At 49.3% G+C, this 15,251-nt stretch overlaps 2 protein-coding genes and 1 non-coding gene across 8 annotated transcripts in view; 1 reads left to right on the top strand and 2 right to left on the bottom strand.

Moving 5' to 3' along the window:
- Positions 1–5,928: 5,928 nt before the first annotated feature.
- KHDC4 (KH domain containing 4, pre-mRNA splicing factor) lies at positions 5,929–15,154 on the bottom strand. 4 transcript variants are annotated; one of them, XR_013214533.1, is made up of 15 exons: positions 14,979–15,030; positions 14,320–14,569; positions 13,487–13,615; positions 13,339–13,415; positions 12,945–12,997; positions 12,706–12,869; positions 12,411–12,622; positions 11,302–11,362; positions 10,696–10,753; positions 10,056–10,315; positions 9,393–9,536; positions 8,932–9,044; positions 8,632–8,720; positions 7,871–8,162; positions 5,929–6,225 (listed from the first exon to the last, which is right to left on the bottom strand). XR_013214533.1 is itself a non-coding variant. In XM_077259267.1 (14 exons), exons 1-14 carry the CDS (start codon positions 14,993–14,995, stop codon positions 7,966–7,968), a joined length of 1,824 nt encoding a protein of 607 aa, XP_077115382.1. In that variant the 5' UTR covers positions 14,996–15,154; the 3' UTR covers positions 5,929–7,965. The 4 variants fall into 4 exon arrangements, 2 of the variants coding, with proteins under 2 accessions (XP_077115382.1, XP_077115369.1); XR_013214530.1 differs by lacking the exon at positions 14,979–15,030 and adding an exon at positions 14,657–14,814 and having other exon boundaries at positions 6,112–6,225; XM_077259267.1 differs by having other exon boundaries at positions 5,929–8,162; positions 14,979–15,154.
- On the bottom strand, positions 11,141–11,269 carry LOC143797481 (small Cajal body-specific RNA 4). The gene has a single exon (XR_013220502.1).
- Positions 15,056–15,251, top strand: part of LOC143770025 (uncharacterized) — a 75,290-nt gene continuing 75,094 nt past the window's right edge. For 2 of the 3 annotated variants that reach the window (XM_077259222.1, XM_077259233.1), the window contains exon 1: positions 15,056–15,165. The gene's annotated coding sequence lies outside the window, so the exon portion shown is untranslated. The remainder of the gene's footprint in view (positions 15,166–15,251) is intronic. The other variant, XM_077259203.1, reaches the window with a different exon arrangement.

Raw genomic sequence — 15,251 nt, 5'->3', positions numbered from 1 at the left:
TGTATATGATCGCCACTTACCGTGTGAGGGTGATCAGTCCTCGAGGTCAGCCACTACGGGTATCATCCACAGACATCCAGGCATGGGTCCAGAGAGTCTCGGATCGCTGGCCACGCCCCCCGTTGGGCTCCAAAATTGTCGGGGTCGTAATACGACAATTGATCCTCATTCACCAGTCATTCCAAATTGTGATGTGAGCACAGAACATCTGGTACCGGAAAAAGAAATGATTCAGACACGTAGCTGATTCAATCTTTGCTGACGCTCTTGCGTTCACCTGTGTCCAGAGCCGAGCAGCAACTACTTTATTTTTTTTATTGAATACACAGTACTATTGTTTAGGAAAAAGGAATGCATTAGGCGGAGTTTAAGCAGCATACATCTAGTGCTCAGTCTCTCTCTCTCATTCGTCAGGACATCTTCGATGGTTACTTTCTTCACATTCCAGAGTTATCTTTTTCAAGAGAAATAAACTTAACTCTTCACATTCTAAACTGAAATAAACAATGAACACTGGCAGCCATCTTTAGATACAATTACATTTGCATTAGCTAGCAGATAGGAAAAACTTATTGTTTCACAGTATAAAAGTATAGCAGTACAAAAAGAGTATAAAGATTTATAAAAGTATAAAAGGTATATAAGAAAATACATTTTCACCTTGACATAGTCAAGTGCCTTGAGACTGAACGGGTGGTAGAGGGAATCATCCAGTTTTATACGGGAGATGATTTGGGATATAAACCTAGCGAAGCCATGTTCCCTAAGGATGGGACGGTAGGAGTCTTTGTGAGAGAATGCATCTAACAGCCCTTCTGCAACCACTTAGGGGCTGTAAATGGGGTAGAAGCGGTCACCCCCTCCTCCTGAATCTTGAAAACCCCCAATCTGCTGATCTGCAGACGTTTGTACTAGGAAGGCATTTTAATTATGTATTTAGTAGTGGATATCATGAGAATTTAGGCCATATACAGCTCCAAGATATTAGCTTCAGACTGACCAAGGCCCCTGTTACCAGTACAGCTAAAACAGGCCCAAGTGAGCGTTTGCGAAATGTAGTTAATGAAGTGATCCCCATTCCAGGTCTCAGTTGGCGAGAAGTTTTCTCCATAGAAACACAAACAGCCCCAAGGAAAAACCTATGGTTAGAATGGGTGAGATACAATGTGAGAGTCCAGAATATCTCTGTAGGATGTATTGCTTGTGCTGCTGCGAATACACATCTCTACACACATGCATTGCTTTTTCCTGATGACAACACCACTGCCTGTGTCATGAATCTGTTGAAAGGTTTGAAGCCCACTGATTGCCCAGATTACGTCCCACTAATTCATAGGGAACCTAAACTAAAGGTCCCAGGAGAAGTAACTGTATTAGCTGACAATTACACCTGCTATAATTCCCACGACATTACAGGTAAACCAGTAGGGATCTTCGAGACGGGTTTCTGCAAAGAGAACAGTTCTTTAGATACTGATTTGCTAATCAAACCATACACAATATATGTACGACATTTATTGGTTATGTGGAGATGGTAAGCTCCGTCCCAGGTTGCCTAATGCCTGGATAGGCCAATGCACCCTTGTTAAACTAGCTATGCAGTTCAAGATTTTACCTTGGGATCCAGAGGTACCTGATGAACCTACCAGAAAGAGGAGAAGTCTCAATCAGCTCCACATGAGTTATGAAGAAGATCCACTGATATATATTGATGCCATTGGAGTGCCAAGGGGGGTGCCTGACCAGTTTAAAGCCCAGAACCAGATTTATGCCGGCATTGCTTCTATAATCCCACAGGTGCAGATTAATAAAAATGTTGAATGGATCAAATATATATATATATATTACAGAGAACAAAGATTTGTCAATTTTAGCCAAGATGCCTTTTAGGATATAGTTGAGGGTTTGGGCCCTAACACTTGTATGACCCGTGCTGCAACCCGACCTAAGAGAATTACACTGAATCCTGTCCAGACAAGATCACATGCAGTGATATAAGAAGCTGACACAGGATTGTGGTTGGTGGATAGTGGGGACATTAACTTTTGGGAGTAGGCTGACAGTAATCCTTTTGGGAAGGAGCTGTAGACCAGTATGTCATGTCGCTCCCACCACCAGAGAACCAACCACATCAGGTAGGGTAAGACAGATACAGGAATATTATCCCTGGAGGCCCTCTGACTAGCTAGCTACGCAAAATATTTGGCTGACCCTGAGAACCAACCTTTCTCATTCTACAGACAAATAATGATCATATGATGGACGTATAAGTGCACCTAGGCAGGCCTAGGTAGTTAGTGAGCACAAAAACAGGTGACGTGCTAGGACGCAAATTAAGACTTTTTACAGATGTGACAAAAGGAGAGTGTAGAGCTATACTTTGGACGGTTACAGCTGAAATGGGAAGACATGGAGTACAGTCCCATAAACCCACTTGATGTTAGAGTATTGGTGAATACATTCATTGACGGTATGACCAAAGACTTACGAGACGAAATATAGACAGCCAGACCTAAATGGCGAAATGTAGATCCAAAAGACCTGAAGGTTTCTAAAGAAGTTGAACAAATTAGGACAATAAGACGACGTGTCATGTATGCTGGAGTAGACACATCTTTCTTTTCCAGTTGGTTAGGTGGGCTCAAGGGATTCCTTCAACAAGCTTGTCTGGTACCGATTGCCCTCCTTGTAATTGGATCAATAATTCTCTGTTGTGTTATTCCCTTGTATGAAAAGGTTATTGCCAAGGCAACTCCGACTGGCACCTTCCTCAATCAAGAAGTAGACCCACCAGAGTACAATGGTACTGGATCCAGGGGAGATTCCGAAGTATATTCCTCTCAAGAGAGTAGACAAAACCTCCCATTCTCAGATGATGCTAAGAGATTTAGTTTAGGGACAGTGGGAGAACTCCATGTGAGGTTAGTGAAGGGTTCAGCTGCCTGGAGGCCTCTCGCTAGGGGAGAGTTTCTGAGGTGTCTGGATGAAGAAATCCACCTCCCCTTTTCCCATCACATGGACAGTCTCGAAGGATCTTTCTTTAAGGGAAAAACTTAGTGTTTAGGGGGGATTGTCAAGGTGAAAGTATACTTTCTTACATACCTTTTATATATCTTATACTGTAAAACAATAAGTTTTTCCTATCTGCTTGCAAATGTAACTGTATTAAAGATGGCTGCCAGTGTTCATTCTTCAGTTTAGAATCTGAAATGTTGAGTTTCATTTCTTTTGAAATCGAAACTTGGAAATAGAAAGAAGAGGAGGAATCCACCAGAAGACGTCCGACGAATCAGAAAGGGATTGAATACTAGATGTATACTGCTTAAACCCCGCCTATTGCATTCCTTTTTAGTACCGTGTATTTGGAAAATAAAGTTCAGTTGCTATGACCGTGGCTGACACATATAGTCACATGAGCATGCACTGAGATTGAACCAGCTACCTGTCTGACTCATTCTTACCCAGTACCACATGCTTATAGTTTAATTTGGAATGACTGGTGAATGAGGGTATATTGTCGTTACGACCCCGACAGCAGCTCCTCAGCGTCCCATCCCGGCGTCTCTCTGCACTGACTGATCAGGCAGAGGGCGGCGCGCACACTATATGCGTCATCGTGCCCTCTGACCTGAACAGTCAGAACAAGAGGACGCGAAGACTGAGCGGCGCCCGGCGGGTGGAACGAGGGAAGGTAAATATGTAATACTTACCTGCTCCCGGCGTCCCGCTCCTTCCCCCGGACAGCTGGTCTTCGGTGCCGCAGCCTCTTCCTCTGTCAGCGGTCACCGGCACCGCTGATTAGAGAAATGAATTATGCGGCTCCGCCCCTATGGGAGGTGGAGCAGCCTATTCATTTCTCTAATGAGCGGTCCCATGTGACCGCTGAACAGAGGAAGAGCTGCGGCACTGAAGACCGTGGGACGGGCAGGGGGAGCGCCAAGAGCCCCGGAAGCAGGTAACTATGCCTCAGCGCCCTCTCCCCCTCACCCGCCGACCGTGACTCGAGTATAAGCCGAGGGGGCACTTTCAGCCCAAAAATTTGGGCTGAAAATCTCGGCTTATACTCGAGTATATACGGTAGTTTTCCTTACCGCAGCTGCATGATTTACAGCTACTAGACCGCTTGATTACATGTGGGGATTCCCTAGCAACCCCCACATGTACTCAGGCTGGCTAGCAGCCGTAAGTCATGCAGCTGCGTCAACAAAAACTAAATCTCTGAGCAGTCACAAATACTTGGGAGACCACCCGAGCGTGCTCGGGAAAACCCGAGCAACGAGTATACTCGCTCATGATTAGTGATAATTCTAAGCGGTATGTGTGGCAAAACCAGACACTGCTCATCACCTGCCCAATACAATCCCAACAGTGAAACATGGTGGTGGCAGCGTCATGCTATGGGAGTATTTTTTAGATGCAGGGACAGGACTACTGGTTGCCATTGAAGGAAATATGAATGCGGCCAAGTAGAGAGATATCCTGGATGAAAACCTCCTCCAGAGTGCTCTGGACCTCAGACTTGGCCAAAGGTTCACCTTCCAACAAGACAATGACCCTAAGCACACAGCTAAAATAACAAAGGAGTGGCTTCAGAACAACTCTGTGACCATTCTGCCCAGGCAGAGCCGACCTAAACCCAATTGAGCATCTCTGGAGAGACCTGAAAATGGCTGTCCACTAATTTTCACCATCCAACCTGACGGAACTGGAGAGGATCTGCAAGGAAGAAAGGCAGAGGATCCCCAAATCCAGGTGTGAAAAACTTGTTGCATCATTCCCAAGAAGACTCATGGCTGTACTAGCTCAAAAGTGTGCTTCTACTCAATACTGAGCAAAGGGTCTGAATACTTCTAACCATGTAATATTTCAGTTTTTCTTTTTTAATAAATTTGCAAAAATTACTACCTTTTTTTTTTTCAGTCAAGATGGGGTGAAGGGGTCTGAATACTTTACATACCCACTGTACATGGAGGGAACAACGCAGACCGGGATGAGATACACTGCTGTGCTCTAAAGGGACGCAGCTCTGCCATCAGTGAAAGCCTCATTCAGTTGTTCTTCAGAGATGTGTGAATGAGGCATTAGTGCAGCTCCATGCGCCCTGCTCTCAGGTCTGGGATGATGCAAGTGGCAGATGCAGCAAAGCCTCATTTACAACTTGCTGCTTCTCAAGATGTCTGAACGAGGCTCATTGGCCTAGCACAGCCGAGTCAGTGGTCAGAGCACAGCAGCATGAGGCTCTCTGCTGTACTCTGAACACTGACAGCAGTGGGGAACACAGGTTAGCCACTTGACATTGTACAAATACCCAGCTAGTTGAGCTCCGCGCTGGACTAAGGAGCCACTACAGAGCAATCCTCAATAGCCGGGCAGTAGCACAATGTCAGGTTCCCACGACCTCCGGCTCTTCTCACCACCGTAGCCCGGACATCCTATCACTGCTGAATGGTGATGGAGAGATAATAGCTGAGAGCACAGCTCGGGGCGACATTAAAGTGGTGCCAAACCACCCCCTCCCCCCACACACACCTGCACCACAGCTGTGACCTGGATGACACTTAATTTTGTTCTAAAGAAAATAAAATACCAATTGTGGAATCGGTAAATAGTTCACTCCCCCATTCATTAATCTGGCATTAAATATTTTTGCAACAACCTCACACTTATCAGGGAAAGCCTGAGCAGAGAACCTTCACACTTATCCATCACTGGAGAGGACCGGCATGCTGAAAGTTGATGACCAAACCTTCGGCCTGGCAAGAGATGATCCATGTCCGATGGCAACAGATCCTCTCTCATCACACTCAAGGTCTGTTTCTATTAGAGAAGTGGCGCCACATACACAGGAATCCCCACTACCGGCCACAGGTGAGATATATATTTACAGAACTCCTGCCCTGTGATCCCGCACCACACGGACGCAGCTGGTTGAATATGAATACATTTATTTACAATAAAAGATTTTTTCCCCCCATATTTACAGCAAAATACATAAAAAGTACAGAGCAGGACTGCCAGGCAGGAGATGGACGCTGAGGGATCCAGACTGGAGGAACAGATCTGCAGTATACAGACGGCGGCAGCTGCGATCAGGCATTTAGCTATAAATATCCAAGCACGGTGACAACATGCAAATAACAGGGGGCGACTCAGAGCACAGTGAGGTGATCAGCGGTACAAGGGGCTAAGTGTGTACAGCAAAGGGGTCCAGAAAGTACAAGGTTCCTAATGGGAAAAGATTTAGCATTAATACAGGTGTCAGAAGAGGGAGCGTGTTGACTGTTTCCACCCAACTCAGCTGCCACAAGACCACAAGCCACGGTGCACTCAGTAGTCGTGGGGTGAGGTTAGACCCCATTACAGTACCCCAATACACATTGTTTCCTAATCAATCAGAAGCAACCTACCAATGTGGCTTTTAGTTATTATCCTCATCAGCTATTTGGGGTCCCTCCAGTGGAGAAACAAAACGGAGCTGTATTAGGCCGGCGTCACACTGGCATATTGCATCGGATGCGAGAGCATCGGATGCGATATGCTAATGACACTCGGCTCCTGCTCGCAGCAGAGCAGAAGCCGAGTGTCATGCGTCTGTGCTCTGATTCCCCCGCACAGGGAGGATTGGAGCACAGCTGCGGAGGAGGCGGAGAAATGAATTTCTCCATCTCCTCCATTGCTGGGGTCCGCTTATAACGCACATCACTCAGATGATATCCAAGTGATATGCGTTGTCTCACTCGCACCCATAGGCTTATTATGGGTGCGAGTGAGCCGAGAGTTTTCCTCGGTCCAAGACAATTGCAGCATGCTTCAATTGTCTCGGACCGAGGAAAACGGCCGACAAAAAGGCGGCTGGTGGGAGCTGCCCCATAGCTGAACATTGGTCCGAGTGCAATGCGATTTTTTATCGCATTGCACTCGGCCGTTTAAAAGGCCAGTGTGACGCCGGCCTTAACCAAAAAGTATTTTCAAAAGGTCCAGCAGGTAAACCAGCACCTATCATGACCTGAACTAAGGACTGCCCCCCATATTAGATTTACGTTCCTCAGTAGCATACTCTAAATTTAAAGAGATATTCTAGTTCCACTCCCATCAGTAACGGAGAGTCAACATCAAAACATCTAAGTGACCCATCCAGTATTAACGGAAGTGATGGGACATGCTGACGCAGAAGTGAGTAGAACTGCAATACCCTTTTAACAACTGAGAAGACTCAGCAGTAAAGAAATTAAAAAAGAGAATTTACCAAGTTTATGATTTACCCTTTTAAATGGGTAGTCTGAGCTGGAAACCATGGTGCTCGCTGGTTAATGTCCTCGCAATGGGTGAAGTGGATTCAATGCTGAGGTATCGTCGCTGAACATAGTGCTAATCTGTGAACTCAAGATTGGTAGAGTACTCCAATAGTCATAAAATGACCCTCACAAGCGTGCCATCAATCTATGAGATAGCAGTACTGCAACATAGGGGGACCATCCTGTCCCAACGCTTATAAGCTGCAGGTTCTCTGTGTTACAATGCTATCTGACCACTTCAATGAACGCACAGCTACAGGGAGAAAACTATCTTTATGCCTCACGGGACCAAGCGGCTGCCAAGAGGAATCAGGTTCATAGTCTCTCGGTAGAAGCACTTTCAGCATTATCACAATGACAACTCCCAACATGCTTGACAGCCCTAGATGATCCAAGCATGCTGGGAACCGTGGTGTCACAACACTGGAGAGTCAAACGCTGCCGATCCGTGTGCTACATCAAGGATCAAGGACAAGGGTTGAGCTACAGCAAAGCCCAACAGTAAGAATAACAGGGGAAGGACAAGGACTAGATGGGGAGTTGGGACAAGATGGATCCCGTTGTCATCTCTTTACCTGCTCCTACTTTTAAAGTCTGACAAGTGAGAGTCTGGTGTACACATGCCGAATTATTGCTACAGGACCTCGTGGATGGGAATCTGCCCGACGCGCTAAGGTGCCATCCAGAAAGGCATCTGCTGTTTGGCCCGCTGCTGGGATGCGGGATACTGGTACCCAACATTCCACCCCGGAGAGAAGGAACCCGAACTCTTGTGCCCCCCATGCTCCTCTTCCTCGTCAGACGAATCGCCAGCGTATGCTACCAGCCCGAAAGTTTTATCAGCCTTCATTTTCTTGGTGGGAGAATCTGGAAGAGGGAAAAAAACAGAACAAGAGCAGGAGAGGGGAGGGGAACAAAACAAAGGAAGGAGGACAGAAACAGAAAATACCCGCGTCCATTAATTCAGGAGAAATAAACACATTAGTCGGGAACCATGTGGGAGATTTGTGAGGGTTCCCCCCAGGGTGGGTCACGCGTCAGGTCAAGCACAGCATAGGCACGCAGTCCACGGTCATGGAAGAGAAGAGAGAAATGGAGAAAAAAAAAAAAAGAAGACACAAAAAATACAAAAATATGCAGTTAGAGATCACGACAGACTCTACACCAAGCTGCCCCCCACCCGTTGCAGTATGACGGGCGGCAGGAGCAGAACAATATACACAGGGCTGGCTCAAGTCATGGGAGACTTCACACCGGCAGCCTGTAGAATCCGGGGAGAAGGCCGAGAACTGGTGGGGAGCAGGGGTACCAACCTACCGGGAGGCTCAATACTCACCATCTGCACCCTCATAGCTCCGCATGCTGCTGCGCTCCTCTGGACTCCTCTGCGTGGACCCTGGCAACCCTGGTGGGGGCATCAGCTGCCTGCGGGGAGTTAATAGACATATCGTGTGACCCATCATTCTCAGTGGGAGCTACCCCACCTCCCGATGGACAGGTACTGGCGGAGTGAAATAGTAAAAAGGAGCACTTTTGCCCCCCGATGACTGCGGAACACACTGAAATCTTATATTTGCGTACTAGATAAAGCCCATGCAGTCTCACCTCACTGCCCCTTTAAGCCTCGGGTTCTCACCTGTCCCTCTGTCGCTCCTTGCAGGCCGAGGTGTCTGGTTTAGCAGCAGGAGAGTCCATCTTGTTCTGGCCTGGGAAGCCTATACCTAAATTAGTCATATGAATGGGTCCATGCTATGAGCAGAAAGATACACAGGGGCATTATTAGCAATCCTACAGAAGTGGTGCCATCTGCTACTGCTGCTGCGCGGGCAACCGAGCCACCCAGAGATCCCCACCCCAGGAAGAGAAGAGGGCTCCAGCCTGGCATCTAAACTCTACTACATACAAGACCCCCGTCATCATCCAAATGGTTGGGGCACCAAGATAACAGCGCCTCCCACTGTGTGCAGTCACGTGATACTGCAGGGGATAAATGGCCACATCTCCCACCAAAATCAGCTGAAAGCCACGGAGGTCAGCAAGCGTAGAGCAATGGGCACAGGGGAGGAAGCACAGATTGATTTGGAGGCGTAAAAGCACCTGGTATCCCAGCAGACTGGAGTCTTGTTCCTCAGGAAGCTCCTCTTTGAAACGTCGCTTCTGACCTTGAAGAGGCAAGTTGGGTACCGACAGGGCTGTAGTGGTGGATTTACAGAGAGCAGGCGCAATATAGGAAATAGGAGCCTGAAGTGGAAGAAAGAATGGAATACAGTTACATCCTGTATTATACTCCAGAGCTGCACTCACTATTCTGCTGGTGCAGTCACTGTGTACATACGTTACATTACTGATCCTGTACTGATCCTGAGTATCATCCTGTTTTATACCCCAGAGCTGCACTCAGTATTCTGCTGGTGGAGTCACTGTGTACATACATTACTGATCCAGTACTGATCCGGAGTTACATCCTGTACTATAACCCAGAGCTGCACTCACTATTCTGCTGGTACAGTCACTGTGTACATACATTACGGATCCTGAGTTACATCCTGTATTATACTCCAGAGCTGCACTCACTATTCTGCTGGTGCAGTCACTGTGTACATACATTACTGATCCTGAGTTACATCCTGTATTATACTCCAGAGCTGCACTCACTATTCTGCTGGTGCAGTCACTGTGTACATACATTACTGATCCTGAGTTACATCCTGTATTATACTCCAGAGCTGCACTCACTATTCTGCTGGCGCAATCACTTACTGTAATAGAGGTCACCGGTGGTTGCACTTGTGGGATTGGATACCGCGTTGGTACAGGGGGCACAGGAATGGGCATGGTGGGTATGACAGTAGGTACTGGAGGCACTGGGCTGCTCATCGGTGTGGGCACTACATATGGAACTTGCACTGGCTGCTGCGGTGGGATGGGTGGACCCACAGGAAACCCCGCCTGGTAGCCATTTGTTGCATAGTATGGCGGCTGGATGGGTACGGTCGATATCGGTGGGGGCTGGACATATGCTGAGAAAGAGTTTGTTACAATGTGTTAGTGCAGGTACAAGGTATCGGTCTGAAGTCGCAGCTCACAAGACAGACTAAACCTGACAGTGTAGAAAGCTTCAGCTGTGTCAGGATGGCCGGCAGACCAGGTAAGAATGCCCTCATTCACTGACAGGAAGCAGAGGGGATCTACCAAACCTAAAACAACCCCTTTAAGGAGGTTGTATAACATTATACACAGGATGGGAGCTGGGAGGCCCAGAGTCCTGTGTATATAGAGAAGTGGTGGAGCAAGCCCACCACCCATCATTCAGCCCCACGATGCCTTGTTGTCACGGCCAATACTTAAGAGGGGTCAGCAGTGACGGAGCGGCCGGTCTCCAGATCCCGGGATGACGTACCGGGCACAGAAGCGGCTGAAGTCATCTGACTGATGAACCTTGAATATTCCGCATGGACCTGGGGAGCAGAAAAAGTAATATTTACTCCATTAAAGGGGGGGTCTTCTCTGGTACATTTCGTGCAGACATCACATCCATGTATGATTGTGGGTCCTGCTGCTACCAGGAATGGAGAGCGCTCTCAACCATTCATGCACAGCCAGCGCCCCATTCCTGGCAAGGTGCCACCTCCTGAGGGTGCGAGGCCTTGTGCTGCTCGCTATCAGGCGCTAAAGATAACGCCATTGCTCAATGGAGCCACCAGGTAACAATAAAAAGCCCAAGCTAATGGTGGCGAGGAGAGAACTGGGAACTGTGAGAAATACAAATTATCCATTCAGTCTTCTACCCCCCTGGGGGAGTGAGCGCCACATCAGTGTCTAGGCATGGCAGCGGTGGTCCTCGGTGGTGTCGCATGGCGCAGTCAGCCCTCACCCTGACTGGTAGCATGGCTGCTCTCGGACCATGCTTTCCTGTAGGAGGGCAGTATCAGCAGAGCCTCACTGTACAGACTGTGCTTTCTTCACCCTCCACAGAAGAGGCAACAGGCGAGGTCTGGGCACTTACCGTCTGTAGGAGGTTCTCGCACAGCTTCTTGGCGGCTGCCAGGCCTTCGGGCTTTGGGTGGCTGTGAAGGTGAAGCGACACCACACTCAGACGTGCACATTATCTGGAGGCCATACGTGATACCCACACAACCCAGCGTCCCACATCAGGGGGTAAGAGGTGCTGAGAAAGCTGCGTAACCACAAACCTTCCAGGATGTGACTTAAGCACCACTCACCTCTTGATGCAGAAGTGAAGGGTATTGGACAACTTCTTCAAGGGAACCTACCACCCCGTTTTTTAAAGATTAGATAAAAATAGTGTGAAATAGGGGCAGAGCTGGGCTTTACATTAGTGCCTTTTTGGTGCCTTTACACCCCCGTTAGGCTGCCGAAATACCTTTGTGAAGTGGCCGTTTTGTCCTGTCACTCAAGTTGGTCAGGTCGGATGGGCGTGGTCACAGTGCTGTTTCTCCCCCAGATCAGGCTCATCATTACGTTGGTGGCGTAGTGGTGTGCGCATGTCCAAAGAGAAGATCCACTGCCCAGGAGATTCAAAACAGCGCGGTCTACGCTATTCGCCGTTTACCGGTGGGCGCGGCCATCTTTCCTGTGGCCGCGCGTGCGCAGATGGAGTGCTCTGCTGCCCGGGGCTTCAGGAAAATGGCCGCGGGATTCCGCGCGTGCGCAGATGGAGATCGCGGCGGCCATTTTCCTGAAGCCCCGGGCAGCAGAGCGCTCCATCTGCGCACGCGCGGCCACAGGAAAGATGGCCGCGCCCACCGGTAAACGGCGAATAGCGTAGACCCCGCTGTTTTGAATCTCCTGGGCAGTGGATCTTCTCTTTGGACATGCGCACACCACTACGCCACCAACGTAATGATGAGCCTGATCTGGGGGAGAAACAGCGCTGTGACCACGCCCATCCAACCTGACCAACTTGAGTGACAGGACAAAACGGCCACTTCACAAAGGTATTTCGGCAGCCTAACGGGGGTGTAAAGGCACCAAAAAGGCACTAATGTAAAGCCCAGCTCTGCCCCTATTTCACACTATTTTTATCTAATTTTTAAAAGACGGGGTGATAGGTTCCCTTTCAATAGAGACCCCTTAAAAAAAAAAATGACAAACCTGATATAAATGTACATAGGCTCAAAAGCTTCCCGCCCAGAGGCGGGCTCAATACACCCCGAGCCTTTCCCCCTCAGGAAAACTTTTGCGCCAGTTTCCATCTGGATGTGCTGGAGGTAAGAGCAGACCGGCCCCTCCACCTTCTCCTTCACGTTGAAGGTGACTATAGCATGCTCCAGCCCCACAAACAGCTTGTCCTGGACGTAGTGTAACTGCGAGGGGGGCAAGAACAAAAGCTGAGCTCTCCGCGCCACTACCTCTAAGGCTGAGTATCGTGGTTGGAAGCAATACATACTCCGGACTGGAAAGGCGGCTTGGAAGATGTCACAGGGGCTACTGGCGTCACGGCGGCCGATTGGTGATACACAGTCACGGTGGCGCCATTGAAGGTGGGGCTGGAGCCGGTGGCAGCTTTGACAACTCCATTGGTAATGATTTCCTTTATTATATTCACCGCCCCTGAGAAGGCACAGAATGTTACCTGTCACACTGCACATCACACCGAGCACTAGCAGAACAGAACAGGCCACTTACGGTCCACAAGCTCCCTGGTCTGGCCCTGAACGTGGAGATAGATCGGCCGATCCCTGCCAGGAGGATTGAACAGAGGGTGACATAAGAAATGGACCTCACAGAGCGACGTTCTCACTACCCCCTCCCACCACAAAGAGTACAGATCTTAGGAATTGCAGTACCCACAGTATCTGCAAGGTAAGCCATTTATGCCAGGCAACAAATATTTTAGTTCTGTAGTATCCCTTTAAATGTCGAGCAAGGGGTGTAGACCCAGAGATCAGCAAAAACTAACCTCCCTGGTGTCACTGGTCTTACCCATCATCTGTCTCGTCAAAAAGTAGCGAAATGTGAGAATGGCCTGACTATTCGACCCAGTATCTACGGAGCCACGCCGTCCTCCTCTCATACGTACCCAGGCCCTTTGTCTTTCTCCTCCTGTCTCATGTATCGCCCCCTTGTGGACACAGCAGCTCCGCTCAGTCGGCTTATCTGTAGGGGCACAGGATACTTGTTAGTCCATTAGTACAGCGGCGACAAACATTGGAGAGCAGTGTACCCACCTCGTCCTGCATCTGTCCCCTGGTCAGTAGATTCCGGCAGGTCTGGGGCACGTCGTTGATCTCCACTTCGGCCACTACCAGGTCGTCTTTGCTTTTGGTGGTGTTTGGAGGTTTACCGGCGACTGGAACCTAAAAAGAACAACCCATCAACACCGTGAGGGTGAAGTAGTAACACCCCAATGTTCCCCACAGCCGATATTTAAAGAGGTTGTTCACTACTCTCACATAGATGACCTAGCCGTAATGTCTGATCGGTCGGGGTTGGGCACCCCTCGATCAGCTGTTATCGGACGCAAGTACTCACTGGTCAAGCTGCTCCGTCTACATGTAGTGGCTGGGGATAGGTACTTCACATCTGCATCCTTTAAATCAATAGGAGTCGGAAGTGTGTGCAGTACCCTGCAGCGGAGCAGCTCGGCAAGTGAGTACTTTCGGCCAGTGCTGATGCCGGGTGTCAGACCATGACCGATCAGACATTGGTGAACCATACTAAGGATAGGTCATCAACGTACGAGTAGGAGACAAGCTCTTAAGTAATGAAACAGAAGTGGTCGGTGCTCGCTCTGGTAGCTGTTGAACTGATCACTTACTGACCCCGTACACCCAATAATTATCAGACAGGATAAGTGATAACTGGACAATTGTTGTGAAGACCCCCCCAAAGGAAAAGAATGAGGGTCTCAAGTCCCGTTACACCGCAGTGGTGCATACCTCCATGATCTATGGGATATTATACCAAATGGTGCAGCACCTGAAAGTGACTTCAGATCCACAGGGGGTCACCGGGCCCTCCTCTTATGATCCGATGGTGCTGCCACAGGGGGCGCCCTCACCTTGTCTGGTGTATTCTGGGCAGGTTTGATCTTCCCCTTGGCCATCAGCATTGCGTTGATCTTGGCAGCCACGGCAGCTGCAGCATCCAGTGCCCCAGAGGGCGCGCTGACAGTCTCGCACATGGGCAGCTTTTCTTCTACAGGCAGCATGAACATGGTCGTACCGACGGGCGGGATCACCGGCATCACCCCGGGGAGGAGGAGGCTGGCAGCGGTGGCAGGGCCTGGCTGGTCCCATTTACTTCTGCGTCTAGAAAAAAACCAAACAAATCAAGACACAATGTGTGGCCCAGTACTGCGCATGCTCCTAGCCCGAGCTGCCCCGAATAGCTGCCACCTGCAGGTCAGCTGACACCGGCGGATGGATCCCGACATACACCCATCGCCACCACACAGGAAGCCTCAGACACCATAGATGACGGTTATTGGTTGACGCTTCTAACAATGTGCTAAGAGCCGACACAACGTCCCATCACCCCACCATGGCAATAATAAACACTGCGGCTCAGCCTGCCAAACACAAGCCGTCACCCGGCTACACGGGAAGGAGGGTATGGCTGTGGGAAGGAAGACGGTTAATAACTGCGACATTCCCCGGGGGGTCCCTGTTCCTCAGGACCCCACTATCCCCCCACCCCGAATACCGGCGCACGCCTCACCCGCTCATCGCTGACATGGCGACCGCTCCGCTCTGCGCCTTCACGACGACCTCCCGCCACGTCACTACGCAAGAACGTCATGTAAACGCCTCGCCCACCAACGGTGTACAGTGCGCCTCCCACTGTAGTGTTCTGTCGTACGGGCGCCCTCTCTCAGGCACAGGGTGTAGCAACGTGTCTAGCTCAGGTGAGGGAGAACTAAAATAAAGAAATGCAATAGCCTTAAAAAAAAACAAAAAAAAACAACTAATCATGTGGCTGATCACATGGTCA

The sequence above is a fragment of the Ranitomeya variabilis genome, chromosome 1 (assembly GCF_051348905.1).
Source record: "Ranitomeya variabilis isolate aRanVar5 chromosome 1, aRanVar5.hap1, whole genome shotgun sequence".
In the NCBI taxonomy this organism is placed as follows: Eukaryota; Metazoa; Chordata; class Amphibia; order Anura; family Dendrobatidae; genus Ranitomeya; species Ranitomeya variabilis.
The sequence above is the reverse complement of the archived record's forward strand: the minus strand, read 5'-3'. Positions and strand labels throughout refer to the sequence as shown.

What these genes read in the sequence shown, in the direction of transcription:
- KHDC4 (XM_077259254.1), bottom strand. Translation starts at nt 14,694, where the DNA reads ATGTCGGGATCCATCCGCCGGTGTCAGCTGACCTGCAG. An exon ending in GGGGACAGATGCAGGACGAG is followed by an intron (nt 13,416 to 13,486) that starts GTGGGTACACTG and finishes GTGCCCCTACAG; the next exon opens with ATAAGCCGACTGAGCGGAGC. An exon ending in GAGAAAGACAAAGGGCCTGG is followed by an intron (nt 12,998 to 13,338) that starts GTACGTATGAGA and finishes TCCTCCTGGCAG; the next exon opens with GGATCGGCCGATCTATCTCC.